The 18,619-nt window shown below is 40.5% G+C and overlaps 1 protein-coding gene across 12 annotated transcripts in view; it reads left to right on the top strand.

The window, feature by feature from the left end:
- Positions 1-559: 559 nt before the first annotated feature.
- The window catches only part of LOC127376541 (LIM domain-binding protein 3), a 59,601-nt gene continuing 41,541 nt past the window's right edge, over positions 560-18,619 (top strand). For 4 of the 12 annotated variants that reach the window (XM_051423620.1, XM_051423595.1, XM_051423579.1 and 1 more), the window contains exons 1-2: positions 8,876-8,983; positions 9,075-9,283. In XM_051423620.1, coding sequence (XP_051279580.1) covers positions 9,188-9,283 — 96 coding nt within the window. In that variant the 5' untranslated portion in view covers positions 8,876-8,983; positions 9,075-9,187. Of the gene's footprint in view, positions 669-795; positions 897-929; positions 1,038-8,824; positions 8,984-9,074; positions 9,284-18,619 lie in introns of those variants that run through there. The other 8 variants (XM_051423586.1, XM_051423569.1, XM_051423547.1 and 5 more) reach the window with 7 other exon arrangements.

The raw sequence follows: 18,619 nt of genomic DNA, 5'->3' as shown, positions 1-18,619 counted from the left end.
TAACCCTACCAGAAAGCGAACACGTGTATTTCTCCAAAATGTCAAACTAGCTCACAGAAAAGGACTAAAATAACCACAGTGTTGGTTTGTAGAGGCGTTCATTGATGAGCAGTGTCTGTCAACCTCTGAGACAAACACACTGTGTTTTCTATGACTGCAAATAGGCATTTGAAACAGCAGTATAGTTTGGATAGGCCACACACTGTCAAATGGATGAAGGGTGAATAAAACATTTTATTTTAATTAGCCTACTTTAATCAGATATTGATTAGTCATTGCAGTTTCATAAATCATTCTCCATTCTGTGACTGTGCTTTAAAAGAGATACTCATTGCAGTAAGTGGATTTTGGAGCCTTTATTATGTAACATTTGCATAAAACATGATCCCATTTAACTCAACATTGTAAGTTAACAGAAAAGGTTTTACAGTGTAACCTGGGTCTATTTTAGTTGTTCACTGTCCGGCTGCTTCAGGCTGACTCCTGCCTCTTTAAATAAAAACCCTGCTAATGAAAATCCACCGTTAACACCCCCTCCATCCGTCCTCCCCCTCGACCCCCCTCCTGCTCTCTGCCCGGGCCGGGCACCGGAGCCGGATCCCCGTATCACCGCAGGCTGTCCCGGTCGGTGTGTGACGGAGCTGCAGGGAGAGAAACAGCGTCGGCAGGTATATTCACCTTCCACACTGTCTCCCACCTGTTTCAGCCTGTGTGCCTCTGCTCTCTCCCGTCTAATCCCTTCATCATCATCATCATCACCACCACCACCACCAGCAGCAACAAGTGGCACCGCCCGCCCGGCTCACCGCTCCGTCGGCCTGGGTCACACCGACAACTTTCACCCGCTGAATCCGCTGCTTTGTGTGCAGTTGTCGGGCCTGAGATGAGCTGAGCAGGTTGGAAGTCTCACACATTCTGTTTGTTTCCAGGGTGTACGCTGAGTTGCGAGCACGGAGCGGCCCTGCTGGGCGGAGCAGGGTGTGGGAAGCAGCAACAGGAGCAGGTGGGCGGTGTCAGCAGATCACCTGAGATAGGAGGTGAACACTACCGTCAGTTTACCACAGGAACACTGGCCTTTCATTCACAACTAAAACACAAAATAGACCCTGTTTTTAGTTTGTATTGATATTTAGTTTTAGTTCAGTCACCTGAAATGAAAAGATCTGTATCTTCAACATATCTCCAAATCTGGCTTTTAGGCCTACTGCTGATTTTAGCATTTATATTTGAATATATTTTCAACAATGTGTATTTTAAAGGCAGTTGTTGACTTACACAACATTATTTACCTGTTTATTGCTTTTGTGCCCCAATTAAACAGCTGAGTGGACGAGATGAGACATTTTCTAAGTTAATGTCTATGGAGGAGAGGAGAGAAGATCCAAATGTCCAAAGATATTTTTAAAGGATTTAACATATAGGTTGACTGAACAGGTTTCAACAGCAAATCAGTTATATCACTTTTTACAGTTAAAATGGACTCACTGCAGTCGGGACAGTGGTTCCAAACCTGGGGGTCGGGACCCCCACTAGGGTTCACCAAAACGTCATTGGGGGTCGCAAGGCTTCTTGATTTTAAGGTGTGCTAGGAAAGGTAGAGGTGTAAAATATTGTATCGTCATATTTTGTTGTATGATATAGTATCGATTTTACTGTGTTTAAACCCCTAACTGCTAATAGCAGTGTTGTAAACATAAGCTGAGGGCTATGGTGTTGGATGTCACAGGGACTGTGATAAATATAAATGCAGATGTTTTGGTTGCGTAAAAAACAGAAACTAGAAACTTTTTTATGCAGATTTTATGCATTTTTTAATAATGGTGTGTTCTTTTTATTATGACAGTTTTCCTAAAACAAAAAATATATACACAGTGTCAGGGACAAGAAAGCGCTGAATTTGTTAAGAAAAGAAGCCTATTAGATCTGTATGATTGTTAGACATAATAAAAAAATACATAATATAGAAAGAGAATTGTATAAATATTTATTTATTATATAACAGGAAATAATCTGCTCAAAATTCATCCAAATCTCTGCTTTTACACTAACTTCTTGCAGTTACTGAGTTCATTGTTTGGGTTCATTGTACAGTTTTGAATATAATATGAAATATCCATAAATATGTCATTAAGTCAGGGTCGTCAGTTTAATAAAGGACAGGAAAGGGGTCCCTTAAGGAAAAAGGTTGGGGACCACTGAGTTAGCATGTGTTGACTAGTGGGGCGTCCCTGGGGAAGCGCAATTACAGCATAGGGGAAAGGATGTCCTGCCTAATAAATTGACACTGACTGGTGAAGTGAATAACACTGATTATCTGGTTATCATGGCTCCTGTCAGTGGGTGGGATATATCAGGCAGCAAGTGAACATTTTGTCCTTAAAGTTGATGTTAGAAGTAGGAAAAATGCGCAGTGAGGATTTGAGTGACTTTGACAAGGGCCACATTGTGATGGACGACTGGGTCAGAGCATCTCCAAACCTGCAGCTCTTGTGGGGTGTTCCCGGTCTGCAGAGGTCAGTACCTATCAAAAGTGGTCCAAGGAAGGAAAAGAACCGGAGACAGGGTCATGGGGGGCCAAAGCTCAGTGATGCATGTGGGGAGTGAAGGCTGGCCCGTGTGGTCCGATCCAACAGACGAGCTACTGTAGCTCAAACTGCTGAAACAGTGAATGCTGGTTCTGATAGAAAGGTGTCAGAACACACTGCAGAGCAGTTTGTTGGTCTGGGGCTGCAGAACATTGTGACCACCAGGGTGCCCAGGGGCTCACAATGTTATTGCTGATGGTGTATAGTCAGACTTTGAATATACTTGTCTGCCACTTCTTACAGTATCTGCTGTCCACAGCTGCTTTATACTGAAAAGCTTCTTCTTCACTTTATGAAATCCCTGCAGCATCTGAAAACAGCAGGACTCATATATAAATCCACTGCCGTAATGCAGGCCTTTCACTGTCATTACTTTCATCAAATCAGCTGAAAACGACAGCAGGCTGCTACAGTGTAATCATTCAGACTGCTACATACATCAGACGGGTAGGTTATAGCTCCATATTCTGCTTTTTATGAAGGAGACGTCCGGTTACCAGGGTTTATCATAGCCTCTTTTCCAAATTTATTTTTAGCATAAGTAGTGTCTCATGTTCTATCATTGCAGTACAAATGATGATGTGTAACAATAATTACTAAGTGACCATTCAAGGTGAGAAACATTAGAATTACTGCTAAAATAGGGTCGGTCTGATATAACCTCTTTCACCAAATCAATGTCAGTTTTTTATTTCTATGGTTATTATAGCAACTACCTGATGTCAGCTGTCTTTGGCTGCAGATTTGTGCAGATGTGTGATTGAGTATTTATCAATCAATGTACCTGCTGATCATTATTCACCTTCAGCCAGCCTTTTTGCACGATGCCCTGCTGTACATACATGGAACAAAATGTCGCAATGGAAACACACAATCCTCCCAAACCTCCCATCTTTGCTTTTATTATTCATAGGGTTCAAAATATTAAACTGAAGCTAATGTGCATGTTTTGGGCCCCTTGTAGAACTGGGCCTGAATATAGAATGAGCATAACTACATAATATAGAACATAGGCCTAATAGTAGTAAAAGAAAAACTAACCTAAAATCTGATGGTGTATGTGCATTAAGCCACTGCTACTGATTCACATTTTCTGCTTTTCCTCTGAATGATTTGAAGGTATTTGTAATAATTTATAGGTTTGGACAAAACAAGCATTGTAAAGGTGTCGCGCTGGGTAATTGTGACATCATTTCTCAATATTTTCAGGATCAATGGAGGAAATACTAATCAGCAGATGAACACCTATGAAAATAATGTGTACAATAATCATTAGTTTTCAATATTTGAAAATGAGCTCCATCTTAACCATCTACAACAGCAAAATCCTGCTTTTACATTAATGCACCAGTAGTAATCTACTGATATCACACGCTACTTTATGTCACTGAGGACCCCTTGAAAACGAGATGTTTCATCTTAAGGGGTTATTCCCAAAAATAAAGAATTTCCAACATATAATGGTATAACAGTTTGTGTGTATCAGACTGTACATGTCGGTATTATTTACTGAACTGACCTTTAACGTAACAAGGCAGCTCAATTAAGAAGCTGATTAAAATAACAAACTATTCACAAGTGCTCTGAGGTCAGTTATGTGTTGTTAATGCTGAGAGAGAGATCCACTATCACACCACCCTCCCCTTTCATCACACACACACACACGCACACTATTTAACACCCTCCTCATATAGCTGTGAATGGTTTTGCCTCTGCTCTCTATGAAGGGCAGCGAGCACTGACTCACGTCGTGCCATCAACTTCACTCAGTTTGTTTTCTAAACTTGAATCTCCGAAATGTCGTGAACTGAAAACAATACGTACAGTCTAAATCTGCACTAGGGTCCTCTAGAGGCTGTCGTGTGCGTTACAGCCACAACATGAATAAATAACATCCTGATTTATTCTTAGTCTTCCCAGTAGTGTGTCCTCAGTGGAAAGGTCATCCGGATCTAAAGGGTTCATCCTCCGAGGGACAGGAATTAAATCAAGGAACTACTGACCGACCAACCAAATTGTGACATCACCCATTGTTTTGTACTGTTTTGAAGCCTTGAGTTCAGAACTACAGCCGCTGCCATTTTGTCTACTTGCAGCCAGCAGCAGTGACATACTGCGAGTAGAGCTGCTCTGCTCTTATTGGTTTCGCTTAGTTTCAACTCGTCTGTAGCAGGAAACAATGGTGGCTTCCCTGGTCACATTACTGATCATTCCAGGTACACTGAATAGGTTTCTGATAAGATTTTAGGTGAGCAATAGTCAACGCAGTAACAGAATCTGGATCCATATCTGATCAGCACTTTCTAGTTTGACAGTTTGATCTGAGTTTGGTGTGTTGAGCTGGACGGACTCAGAGTAGACTCTGAGAATGAGCTGTCAATCACAAGGTAGCCGCGCCCTAAAGCATACCCTGCTTTATGGTCTATTTTACTCTAAATGGGACCATCAGTTACTAAATGAACATCATGCTGTATGGAAGAAGACTGAAACTAGAGATTGGGAAGCTCAGAAGCTGCATCCATTAATTGTATATTATCAGTGGTTCCAGGCCTAAGCAGCCTTTTTAGCTGGATGAACGTGTAATGTTGAATGGTGTGATTCTCTTATGGTTCAATATTAAGTAGTATTTAGTATTACGAGTCTACCTCTCTAAAATCAATTACATGACTGCAGTAGGTCAGTTTGCAGATACATCTGGAGTTATAAAATTCCTGCTTACACCTGGAGGAGAGTTTTTTTTTGCCGAATACATAGATACTTTATTTCAAGCATATCAGGTTAGAAATGATAAAATTAAGTCAGAATTTAAATAACTGAGTAATATTCTAAATAAAAAATGGCATCAGTCCCTTGTCGATATGACCATTTTGTCTTATCAAAGGGTCCCTGTGGGGTCATTCCACTGAATGACAGCTTTTGACGGCGGTGCGTCACAAAAAGTAACAATGCACCAACAGTGTGTGAGGTGAAGCTGTTAGCTAGCAAACAGTAAGTTATGCACAAATATTTAATTGTATTCAACACATTTGTTAAACCTCAAGCTGTACAGTGTTTTTAAAATATTAGTACTGCTCTATTTGAAAAGGGTCCTAATATAACATTATTTATGAATTGGTGCTATACAAATGAAACTAAATTGAATTAAATTGAATGGAAACATGACTTTAAGTAGCAACATTTTGACTTGGTCCATTGCACCCTGGGAAGACTCTTTTCCACGGTGTCTCCATCAGATTTCACGCTGTGACAAAGTCGTCTAAACTTAGCTGGTGATATAACGGCCTGAGCAGATCAGGCTGATCCCAGAGCAGCCTGTCAGTCTCTCAGAGTACCCTTTGCCTGCCTCACTGCTGCTCAACAGAAACATGTTACACATGCTGTGAATATTAAATGCTTTTAAATGTCAACATCATCATTTAATCATCATTATTAAGGATGACATTTTGGCAGAGGAGTGAGAGGACGCACAATATTCAAACGGAATCTGTGACCAGTGTTGGTGCAGGTTTAGTCTCAGTTGAGTTTGAATGTGTGAGCACTTGTAAACAATTGTACTTTGATGGTCAGTATGGTATGGTTTATGGTTTTCCACTGGCACTGGTCTGCTGTGTGCATGTGCTCTTCTGGGGGCCCCTGCAGACTTGAGTGGTGCGACCCTAAACCCGTTAGCAGTCGGCCCTCTGCTCCCTGTGGTAGGATCTGTGATAAACTCTAGTAAAATAGTTAAATGAGTTGATGATGTTTTTGGTGGTGAAAGTATAGATCTTTTTTATTAATTTAAAACGACATACTCGCCTTGGGTCTTTTTTTTTTTTTTTTTTTTTTTTTTTTTTTTTTTTTTTTTTTTTTTTTTCTTTTTTTTTTTTTTTTTTTTTTTTTTTTTTTTTTTTTTTTTTTTTTTTTTTTTTTTTTTTTTGTTTGTTTTTTTTTTTTTTTTTTTTTTTTTTTTTTTTTTTTTTGTGTTTTTTTTTTTTTTTTTTTTTTTTTTCCCCCAACCAAAAACCCCAAAAAAGGGGTGGGTTTTTTTTTAGATTAGGTAAAAAAGCCATTTTTCCTTTTTTTAGGGGGGGGGAAAAAAAAATTTTTTTTTTTTTTTTTTTTTTTTATAAAAAAATTATTTTTTTTTTTTTTTTTAAATAGGTAAGTGGGGGGTTTTTTTTAAAAAAAACCCCTTTTTTTTTTTTTTAGGGGGGGGGGATTTTTTTTTATTTTTTTTTTCCTCCCCTTGGGGGGTTTTCCCCTCCCTTTTTTTTTTTTTTTTTTAAATTTTTTTTTGCCCCTTTTCCTCCCTTTTTTGATAGGGAAAAGCTGAAGATCGACACAAAGCCCATATGATATCAATCTTGTTTAAAGAAAAAAAAACATGTTTAATTTGCGATCTCATGGAGAAGTACTACAGTACCCACAGTGCAACAGTGACGTTTCTGATTGGTGGAGCTAGCTGTTACTAGGAATGTCACGAGAACCGATACTTCGGTACCCAGTCGATACCAAAATGAACGGTACTCGTAGGTACTGAAGAAGCAATTCTTCGGGACCTGGCGGCGCGGCATATACCTGCACAAATATTCTACTCTGCCGTTGGCACAGGAAGAAGAAGAACATGTAGAAGATGGTGCAGCTGTACGGTGATTTACTCAACTCTCCCCTCCATGTGTCTTTGTCGCTGCGTCTGAAACACGGATGGGGTGTAATATTTACATGAACAAATGAAACAAAAGTTCGGGACGATTACAAAGGTTGAATGTGTGTGCCGTAACAAGGGGGCTTTTGTGTTGTGTGGTTGTATGTCATGACAGAAATGTTTCTATGGTAATTACATGAAACCTCACACATGCTGACAGCTCAGCAGTGTGTGTTTGTGTGTTTAGGACAGGGAATTCTCACCTGTTGTTAGCACCTGCCAGAATAAAAGACCATTCCCTGACGTACATCTGTCAGTGTACAGACAGGCGGTTTCTAGTTTGACTGCTGTCATCAGTGCTGTGAGTTGAAGAATGCTATTTATAAATAGAGGTCCAGTGTGTAACATTTAGGATGATCTATTGTCAGTAATGGAATATAATATCCATAGATATGTTTTCATTAGTGTATAATCTGAATATAAGAATCATTGTGTTTTTGTTAGAATGAGCTGTTTATATCTACAGAGTGGGTCCTCTTCTACAGAGTCCACCATGTTGGACTGCCGTGTTTATACAGTAGCCCAGAACAGACAAACCACACTCTGGCTCTAGATAAGGCTTTTTGTGTTTGTTTGTGAGTCTTGCGGCCACCGTAGTTATTCCTACACACTTGGAAAGGCTGAGTGGTATTCAGTTGGTTGCAATCTGTGACTTCACCACTAGATGCCACTGAATCCTACGCACTAGTCCTTTAAGCAACAATTTGGTTTTCTTTTTGTCAGTCCAAATCAAAAACCTGGACGGAGTAGAACCTCAGACACGAGAGTGTCTATATTGGAAAAATATTGAATTAATTGGCTAGAGAGGGGCATTCTCATTTCTCGCTCATTTCGCAGCCACCGTAGTTTGTCCTTCACACTTGAAAGGGAATGGTGATGCGACGGAGTTGGGATCTGCAATTACACTACTAGATACCACTAAGTCCTACACCCTGGACCTTTAAGGAAATAATGTTATAAAGGTCAATCACTGATGATATTCTATGTTTTTATTCTTATGAACAAATCCCACATGCCCAAACCAACACTGAATGAATCTATTAACAAGTATTGTGTATCAGTCTGTTCAATCTCTTCCTCTATGTCACCATCATCAATTACTCGAGAAGACCTCAGAAACGTAATGAAATAAACCTAAGAAAGTTTGGTCCCTGTGTTTGATTACCGATCCATTGGCACAGTTTGTGGTGTGCTTTGCTGTAGGGCACTTAGGCAGTGATATGTGGGAGGATTTGAACCTGCGACCTTGCTGTAATAACCCATCTGCTGCTGACCTTTCAGCTATCAGACACACTTAACTCGTGACCTTTCTGTTTCGGCTTTATCACCACGAAGATAATGAGACGTTTCCTGGCGTCGCCCCTGATTGGGTCCAAGGGAGGCCCTGGGTGTAACGGGACAAGGGGGGAGAAGGGGAGAGGGTGAGGGAGGGAGGGGGGTCTAGAAGAATCTGCTGGGTCTATATTAGCCCCGGTGAATCATGGCAAGCCTGGCATACCGGGTGTCCCCTTTCACACCATATAAGTCCACCCCCCCTCCTTTTCCCTACACCCCTCCGCCCTGCCTCACCCTGCCTCACCCCGCCTCACCCCCCACAATGCAACAGTGCTATCTCTGGCTATTCTGAGGCTGTCACTTCAGCTCCTCTGAGCAGGCAAGTCCTCTTCTTTCTCCTCAGCTGTTTCTTCTTTCCGCTCTTTCTCTCAGAGTTTCGGTTTGTGCATTCGACACATTTTTCAATTCCATGTCCGGTCTGTTTCCTCCTCCCTCACCTGTTTGATATCCTTCTCTCTATCTCCTTTCAGAGGCTACTCGGCACCGGCCCTACCTCCTATCCCTCCAGCAGCTGTGGGGTTTTTAAAAAATTTGGTTTAATCGCCGCTGTCCATTTCGGAGGATCTTGTAGTTTTCTGGAAGAATGAGCGCCTACACTGTGTCACTGCCCGGCCCCGGCCCCTGGGGCTTCAGGCTGCAGGGCGGGAAGGACTTCAACATGCCGCTGACCATATCCAGGGTAAGAAACTGCCACACTTCCAAGCTGAGTTGAGACCGTTTGTCTCTGTGTTTGGTCTCAGTTGAGGGACATGTGTCTCGTTTCTGAAACTTAGCCAATACTAAATGTTGCTGGTGAGCCTACTGTTATATTTACCAATCTACGATCAATTCTGTTCACATTAATTTCATACTTTTGGTGGTGATTTTGCAAGGCATACTATAATGTTTTAAGCCTTGTAGATGTTGATGTTTTTATCAAGTCATGTCTGTCCTGAAAGTCTTATTTTCTTAAAAACAAGTGACAAAAATCTGCTGCTGAAGTAAGAATACCTCAACCTGTTTCTATCAAAAAGCTCATTTCAAAAATATTCTAGACAACAAGGCAGGGCGTCCTGGTGGCCAAAGGGTTTAAGTAGCTCATCATGTAATCTTTTGCTGGGGGGGCCTTTGTTGTATGTCCTCATTTCCTGTCATCTCTGATATCCGCAGGGTATTAAAGCTGCAGTATTTCTATGAAAATAACTTTTTGTCATATATCCTGAAACATTCACTATATGCCAGTAGAAGAGATAATGTGAGAAAAAATCAGGCTCCTCCTAGTGCTCCTAATCCACCAGGCCTGAATGAAAACAACCAATCAGAGCTGAGAAAGATAGAAAGATGTTTTGTGCTGGTGGCTTGAAGGTAGCTGATTGTTGAGTCTCATTCCCAGCGTCTGTGTTTGACGCCCTGGGACTATCTTTCTTGACTCTGATTGGTTGTTTTCATTCAGGCCCGGTGGATTCCTGCAAATTCAGTCTCCATTTTAAATGTTTTAGATTTGGATTTGTTTGTATTAATGCTATAACAACAAAACCTAACCAACATGGAACCAATACTGATTTTCCTTCATATCCTTAATACTTTTTTCCACCAATACAGATGTAAAATAGCTCTTAATAATAATTTGATAAGAATGAGATTTGTGCATTGATGACAGCCGTTCTCTTCCATCTCTTTTCTCTATTATCGTAGCATTTGAATGAAATCCCAAGTTGATTTTTCATATAACAATACCTATAGAAATATAAAAAAAACATGGTATACTTTGGAGAACAGTGGTATAGTCCTTTAAATCTGGATGTTTCCTGTCATGTGCTGTTAGGTGTGGATGGTTTTGATAATAAACTGATCTGTGGGTGATTCAGAAACACATTTGCAGCCTGTCAGGGCGAGATCCCCGGCGGGCCCGGTGGCCCCCGCAGGACGTGACGGCTGCCAGGATTTGTCAGGGAGGCCAAAAGCAGAGCCAGAGGCCTAAAACTGGAGCTGGTTTTTGTTTCACAGCCTCGTCTCTCTGAATAGAGCATAGACACACTCATCGAGCTCTCGTCTCTGCTTCACTCTGCATTTTTTTATCGTCTTTCTGGGCTCGCTGGAGAATTTGCCGCATCTGTTGTCAGGATGCTGTGATCCGTGACCATTGACCTTCTCTGTGTTGGCTGCTTGTTGGTGATTTAGACACTGAGGCAGGAGGAATTTATTTTCTGTTTGCTTTTCCATGACATTCCAAATCTCCTTGCTGTAAGGATTTGGAGTGACGATAAGTAACGTGCAGGAGGTGGAAATTTAATATTGATTGGGAAGAAGATCTGCACCTCTTTAAGTGTGTTGAAGAAGTTTAAATGGATGTTTAATGAACTGACTGTGGTGGACTGACAAGGTGTGATCGGATGATGTGATGCAAAAGTTTTGCTCTGAGATTTTTACAGTATACATTTCACTTAAAAAAATGTATGTGTTCAATGTACAAGTGTGATGTGCCCATCACAATTCCTTAGAGCCCAACATGGCGTCTTCAAATTGCTTGTTTAATCCAGCAGTTTACAGGGATGTAAAACAGAGGAGCAGCAAATCATCACATTTACTGAAACAGTTAATTGATTATTAAAATTGTTGATTTGTTTCAGCTCTATATAAAACAGTAAAGTTAGAATATGTATGATAAACCTCTCATTCCCAGACCAAAAAGATGTGTTGTGACTATGTTCATTTATCTGCCTTTCAGCATCTCTTATCAACTTTGAATATGGAAAAATACATTCTATATCGGCCGATACCAATGTACGGCCAATAGATGGGTGCATCCCTATATAATATTCAACATCTTTAGACACATTAAAAGTTATATGTACAAAATTCACTGCCACTAGATGTCGCACTAGAGCACCAGCATCTCAGACCACAGTGCTGGGCGCTACGGCCAAACAGACTGGACAGAAACAAAATAAAACTCACCACAACTGTCTCTATTAGTCTTTCCAACAATAACCAACTCTGGTTTGGTTAAAATAAGATGAGAATTATATGAGATTGTAGCCAAGAAACAGGCTCCTATAGCTGCCATGTAACATTAGCTAATCCCTGAGGACAAATGCGCCCGTCAATGTGCGTCCACTAAAAGTGCTTGTCTTTGACACTGACAGGCTCAGATTGTTATTCTCAGTGTTATTCTCAACAACATTATGGAAAGTATTCCTACAGAGATAGACCTTTTTGTTTAAGCAGAAACTGCCGTAATATCACTATCACTCACCACCAGACTCCATAGACTGTTCCACTGTTCTAACAATCACCATCTCTGGTTTGGTTGAAATAAATCCTTAATTCAGATGTAGATGATAAAAACAGCAGTTACAGTCACTCAACTCAGCTGCACACGGAGCAGACCGGCTATGGAAACAAACCACAGAGAGGCTGTGATAGCAACACAGGCAGAGGGAGTGTGACGTCATTCTCTGCTCAGGACATTGGTGAAAATGACTCTTACAACATCTACATAAGCATCATAGTAGGGCTGCCCGATACGGTAAAAAAATCATATTGTGATCCCTTTGACAGATATTGCGCTTGCAATATGTTTCACAATCAGAATTTTCATTTTTACAGGAAAGAAATCCTGTTAAAAGTAAGAGAGTCAACACCTAAGCATCATAACCAATAACTGACATAGGCATTTTACACATATTGCTTGGGTTGCCATAGCAACACACAAATTTGAATAACTAATATTTTCTGACACAGCTTTTTTATTTACATGTAGTTCTCTGCAGTAAGTGTCTGCTGGCTCACAGGTTGAATTCTCCCAGTGACATCCAGTTCACCAGCCCACTCAAAGTGTCTTTAAGCAAGGCTTTCATCCCTTTTTGAGCTGGCTGTGACTCTGACCGCAGAAAATGAAGAGTGTTAAAGGCTGGTCTCTGTGTGACAGAAGCTTGAGTATTGTTGCCACATTGAGCAGAAAACTCAAATATTCAGCTCTGACTGGACAGTTATTTTAAGTAGTTCATTTCCCAAGTTAAGTATTTCCATGCATCAGTTCTCTAACTCAGATCCTGGGAACTCATTTAAAGATTACGCACAGAGAAATGGGAAAGATCAGCCTCAGCTCATTTTACTTGCTCAGTAACATGCCAGTAAACGTATCAAAAGAACTAACAGTAAAGTCACAATATTAAATCATTGATGTCTAAAAAGACTGTTTATCAGAGTTTCTTCCCCCTGTGACAGAGCAGCTGTTGATTAGTTTTAGATTCACTGGCCTGGCTCAGCTCCATCAGCTGAATGAAGACTGTGAAATGCAGTTGAATGCTCCTACAGCTATTAAAGGTCCAGTGTGTAACATTCAGTGGGATCTATTGTCAGAAATGGAATATAATATTCATAGGTATGTTTTCATAAGTGTATAATCACCTGAAAATAAGAAACTTTATGATACTTAGTATGAGTCTTTTATATCTACCGACTCCGCAGGTTACCTTCTGTGTTGTGTGTATGTTTCTACAGTTTCTACAGTTTATAGTAGCAGGCTCTAGATAGGGGCATTCGTGTTTTGCAGCAACTATAGTTTTGCACTTGGAAGGGGAGTGTGGAGTGAGGGAGCTGTGATCTGCAATTACACCTCTAGATACCAGATGTCTGAAAGGATCTTCCATGTTCAGAAGTCATGTTCAAATTTTATTCTACCTAACTAGTAATACAACAGTGTAGAAATAATCTGTTGCAAGTAAAAGTCCTGCGTTCAAAATTTACTTGAAAAAAGTACAAAAGTATTAGCATCAAATATAAAAAAAGTCTAATTTCCACATTAAAATGCTTAAAAAGTCATCTCCTCCTTCTACCTCATTAAACATTCCAGAGTCTCTGAATATGCAAATGTTGTTGATTTCTAAAGTTTTCCTGCTGGAAACAAGATGTCTCCTCCTTCACTGTAAAGTCCATTCTCAGTGGATGTGCACTGGTGGTTTCAAGTTTCTACATAACACTGTACAAGTTGTACACTGGACCAGGACTGACTTCCTAACTATTTGTGATGTCACAAATTATGCTGGTAGACCCCGCCCCTTAAAATCAGATGTTCAATGAGCTCAGAGAAACTTTCCACTTTCAGCAGATGAATGTGAAAACATGAACAAGAATAAACACTGATTTCTGACTGGAAGGGAGTTTAAAAAGTAAATAAGCACTCATTATGCAAACTTATAAATATTCTGCATTCATTCTTTAATGTTTCAGCCGGTAAAAGTGGAACTCATTTATACTTAATATACCGCAGGGTGGCTTGTGAAATCCGGATCAATAAAATCTATCTATAATAATACATATTCATTTTTGATAATTATTATTTAATAATAATGATCAGCAAAGTCACATAAGCTTAGAAATATAAAGTAGCATTAAATGGAAATATTCGAGGAAAGTAAAAGTATCTTAAAACTTCACTTAAGTACATTACTTGAATAAATGTTACTTTCCAACACTGCCTTCTACTAATCTACTAGTGTAACTACTACACTTACTGTAACTGCAGCTAGTACTATGACAGACACAAAAGACAAGTACAGTATTGATACAGTATTGAACAGGTCAATCAGAGTGTATCAAAATGACAGCAGTGAAGGGACTTTTGGCTGAATGTTACGCTGAACTGACATCCAGCAGCTGTTCACACACACACACACACACACACACACACACACACACACACACACACACACACACACACACACACACTCACACTGACAGCAGTCTCAGTCATTCAGGAACAGCTGACGAGGAGCTTCTCTTTCTGTGGTTCATAGTATTCCATGACATGGTCACATGGCCATGTAGGAAGACAAACAGCTGTTTTCAGCTGGAGCAGATTTAGCTGGTCATCAAACGTCACATATTGACAAGAGACGGATCCACACAGTGGACAAAGGACAACATACTGATGTGGAGGATTCATTCATAAAAAATGCTGAAGTTGTAGAAAAAACTTGAAAATCTGCTAAATGAATAAATGAATAAATTAATGTCCATCCACTTTACTTAAGTAATAAAACTACAGTGTAAAAATACTCTATATTGCATCTGCATTAAAAATGTTTTCAATTCTACTTTTCTTGTGTGAGTATGAGTTGACTGGTTGATGGAGATAAACAGCTGGTGGTGCTTTTCCCGTCTGTGTGGTATTTTGGTGTACGGTGCACAGGTGGAGGAAGGGAAGAAACAGGTGGGAGGTTCTTTGAAATGACGCAGAATGAGTTTTTACTTTGGTGGAAAATCGAGCGCAATGGTCGGCCATGCATATCACATGCATTAGATTTAGAAGGATCTATCACCTGAATATAGGAATCATTGTGTTTTTGTTATCTGAGAATGAGGCATTTTTATTTACAGAAGAAGTGGGTCCTCTTCTACAGAGTCCACCATGTTGAACCGCTAGATAGGGGCTTTTGCCTTTTTCAGCTGTTTTGCTGTCACTGTAGTTTCTCCTACACGCTTAGAAGCAAACACCCTGTCACACATCCGACTGGTCGGTTATAACTCTATATTCTGTTGTTCATGAGTAAATAAAAGGCATCAACAATGATTATTCCTACCATCATACTACTAACTAACTGTTAAACACCGCCTACCTCTGGCTGCAGATTGCATCACCCTGACAACAATACGGCTTCTTGGATAAGTGCTCTCTGTTTGTCAGTAATAGTACAATCTGAAAATAAGGCCTAAATACTTTCATTTCAGTGATTTAAATCATCCGAAACTAAATAATCCATCCGCCTCAGATTGGTCGTGCACTTTGTTGTGTAGTGTATTATGTGTAGAGTAAAAACATTCACACACAGAAATCTGAAGGCTTTCGCTACAAGTATGTTAATACTCAACGACAGGAATAAACACAAGCCCACACACACACATACACACATACCAAACACACAGGCACACAACACAAAAACCCAGAGAAAAAAATATCTCCATCTCTGTGTGTGGTGCCATGTGGTGATAATCTGCAGTCATTATGACAGCAGCTCGCAGAGTGGATTTACGCTGCGTTTTCTGGCACGGACAGCTGACAGTGCTGGAGAGTTTCTGGATGTGCAAGAGACGGTGGACGCTTCCCATCATCCCTCTGGGCTCCACGGTTTATTGTTTCCTCAGGTTCAGAGCAGCAGGTCCGGGAGCGGAGATGAAATAGTGGGATTAACGGGCAGATGAGCCCCAATCTGCTGATCTGGGCTCAGCGTTTCAGGAAAACCAGCATTAGATTTATAGCAATGTTTATTTATGTGTTGATGTTTGGTTTTCTATCAGATGACAAGTCAATATTAAGAATAACTTCATTACCATGAACACACACACTGTAGTTTATCTTGACTCAGTCCCACTTACACTGTCCTGCTGCCCCTAATAGAGAACCAAATGTGGATTCATCCACCGCTGAAAATAGTCCCCAACAAATACACTATTTTCTCCTGTCGTTTGATAAAACTAATGTGAGCAGCTGTTTTAAGACGTCACTGAGCCTTTTAATGATGACACTGTATGTTTGTGTTTTTAAAGATTTATGTCTTCAGTAGGAACCAATGACAGCTGAGAGCCACAGACAGGAAGTCAGACAGTATTCAGAAATGGACTAACATGTTTCAATCTTTACACAGGGTTTGTTGACTGAAATATAGAACACCAGACAGACAGTTTTTACAGCACTACACAACAAAACCATACAGTACATGGATGGATGGTCTAAGTCAGTTGGGGGTCCCGAACCCTACTAGGGGTCACCAGAGCTTCCTGGGGGGTATTGAGGCCTTCTTGATTTTAAGGGGTGTAAGAAAACTTAGACATATGCATTCAGCCTATATCTCAGCATTCCATTCATTTCTGTGACGAACACTAAATGAAATTGTTGTTTTTAAAGTTTAGATTATTATTTAAGGGGATAATAATAAACGGGATGGGGGCACGGTGAAAACCTGAACACAAGCTATATTCACAGAGCCTTCACTCTCTGATAAACAGCCTTATCCTCCAATAGAGGAGATTAAAGTTAAGAAGTTAAAACAACCATAGACCTGATAAAACAGAGAATATGCTGAATCAGTCAAAAAAGACGCCTAATAAGTATGTATGATTGTTAAAAATTAAGAAATACATAACACAGACAGAGAACTATAAATGGTTCCTAAAGATATTTAAAAAACTCATCTCTGAGTCAGACTGTGCAGTTATTGTGTTCACTGTTTGGATTCATTGCACAGTTTAAAAGTTGTTTTGTACTACTAATTTGCATTTTAACTTCTCTCAGGCATGTCTCTTGATTTTCTTTTCTCTGCTGCATGTTAATAAAACTGTAGTCATTTCTTTACAATATTGCCCAACTGTGCAATAAAGCACACTGACATTTACTATAAAGGCTGCAGGACCAACTGTAATGCTGCCAGACGAGCTCTGCGTTTGTGTGGCAGGCAGAGTTTGTGGATGTAAAAGAAACACTCAGAGCATAAAGAGAGCGGAGGGTTCATGGGTTGAACTTACTTGTCTCCTTGGAATACAGAAAAAAAACGTTTAAAGATCTGTCATTTTCTACAGCAGTGAGGGGTCATTGAAGCGGTGTTCGAACGACAACAAAGATGGCAGATATAGATGATTTTACACTTACACTTACACAAATATATTCACAGTATTTTTACATGCATTGCATTTTATTACTTCTGGTCCCAATACTGATACTAACTATTGAAGCAATGGTTGTGTATTAGCTAGCTGAAGAGGTGCCAGTTTCACCTCCTGTGCACTGCCAAGGTGCCCTTGAGCAAGGCACCTAACCCCTAACTGCTCCCCGGGCAGTACAGCTACAGCTGCCCACTGCTCCTAATGTATATAGTAATGTATACAGGATGGGTCAAATGCAGAGAACAAGTTTCATTTCATGTATGTAAAATGCTGTTAATGCTGTATATACTGTGAAAATGACAATAAAAAGACTCTATCTTTGTCTTTTTATCTTTATCTTAATACAGCAGCTAAACAACGTCAGTAAAATGCTCTGCTTTTCTCCGTCAGTCCAGCTGACCTGCAGCTGAGCGTCGCTCTGACCTCGAGCTGAGCGTCGCTCTGAGCTGCTTTAATAAAGTTTTACAGTGTGTGTGAAAGCCGAGCTCTCAGTAACTGGACTCCTGCTGTAACACATGGAGCTGACTCAGCTCTCCCTGATCCCACTGCTTCCTGTTACAGCTGCACAGGATCAACCTGATCAGGGGATCCCAAACGGTTTCACATCAGGGAACCCCAAATAGGATCTACTTTAAAGCCCCAGAGATCTTTTTGATACACAACTGGCCTGGACGTTTGATCTGGTGGACTCATTGGTAGACTATATCATCTTGCTGCTTGTAGATGTTATGCCTGTTGTCAGGGTATCTGCAGGGCATGGATGGATTACTGAACAAGCTCACATGGCAAAAGCTCGGCCAGCCTCTCTTTGAAGAGACTTATTATTTCTTGTATGAAGGTCTAAAATAAGACACAAGACAACCTCAAAGCGACACAGAACAACCACTGAGATACAAAACAACCACAAAGAGAAACAGAACATCTTGGTTTGACTGTGCACCCGAGCCAACCAACCAGCCATGAAAATTGAACTTTTCGAGGTGATCTGAGCAGAAATGTGAGCGAACATAACAACGGCATTGCCTCCAAAATTTGCAGTTATCACCGCACCCACCTCCAACAGCACCCTGACATACTGCCTCAAAGTCCTGCAGTGTGGCAGTGAGCTGCTGACAGGCAGAAGGCTGTTTTTAGCTTCTGAAGGTCAGTGAGCCACATACGCACACACACACACACACACGTCTTATCAGTTACCTCTCTGCTCCTCTGTCTCCTTTCACATCTACTGTTACAGACCTACAGAGTCACTGCTGCCAGGTCTGTGTGTTTGATAGATTCCAGATCACCGTTTTAACTCCACTGGACGGTTGTAGATGAATCTGTCTATACTATAATGCATGTATAGACATTCCCTTTCTCACCGCTTTTGCCA

The sequence above is a fragment of the Dicentrarchus labrax genome, unplaced genomic scaffold (genome assembly GCF_905237075.1).
Source record: "Dicentrarchus labrax unplaced genomic scaffold, dlabrax2021, whole genome shotgun sequence".
Lineage (NCBI taxonomy): Eukaryota > Metazoa > Chordata > Actinopteri > Moronidae > Dicentrarchus > Dicentrarchus labrax.
Note: the sequence above shows the minus strand (reverse complement) of the source record. Positions and strands in the feature narration are given on the sequence as shown.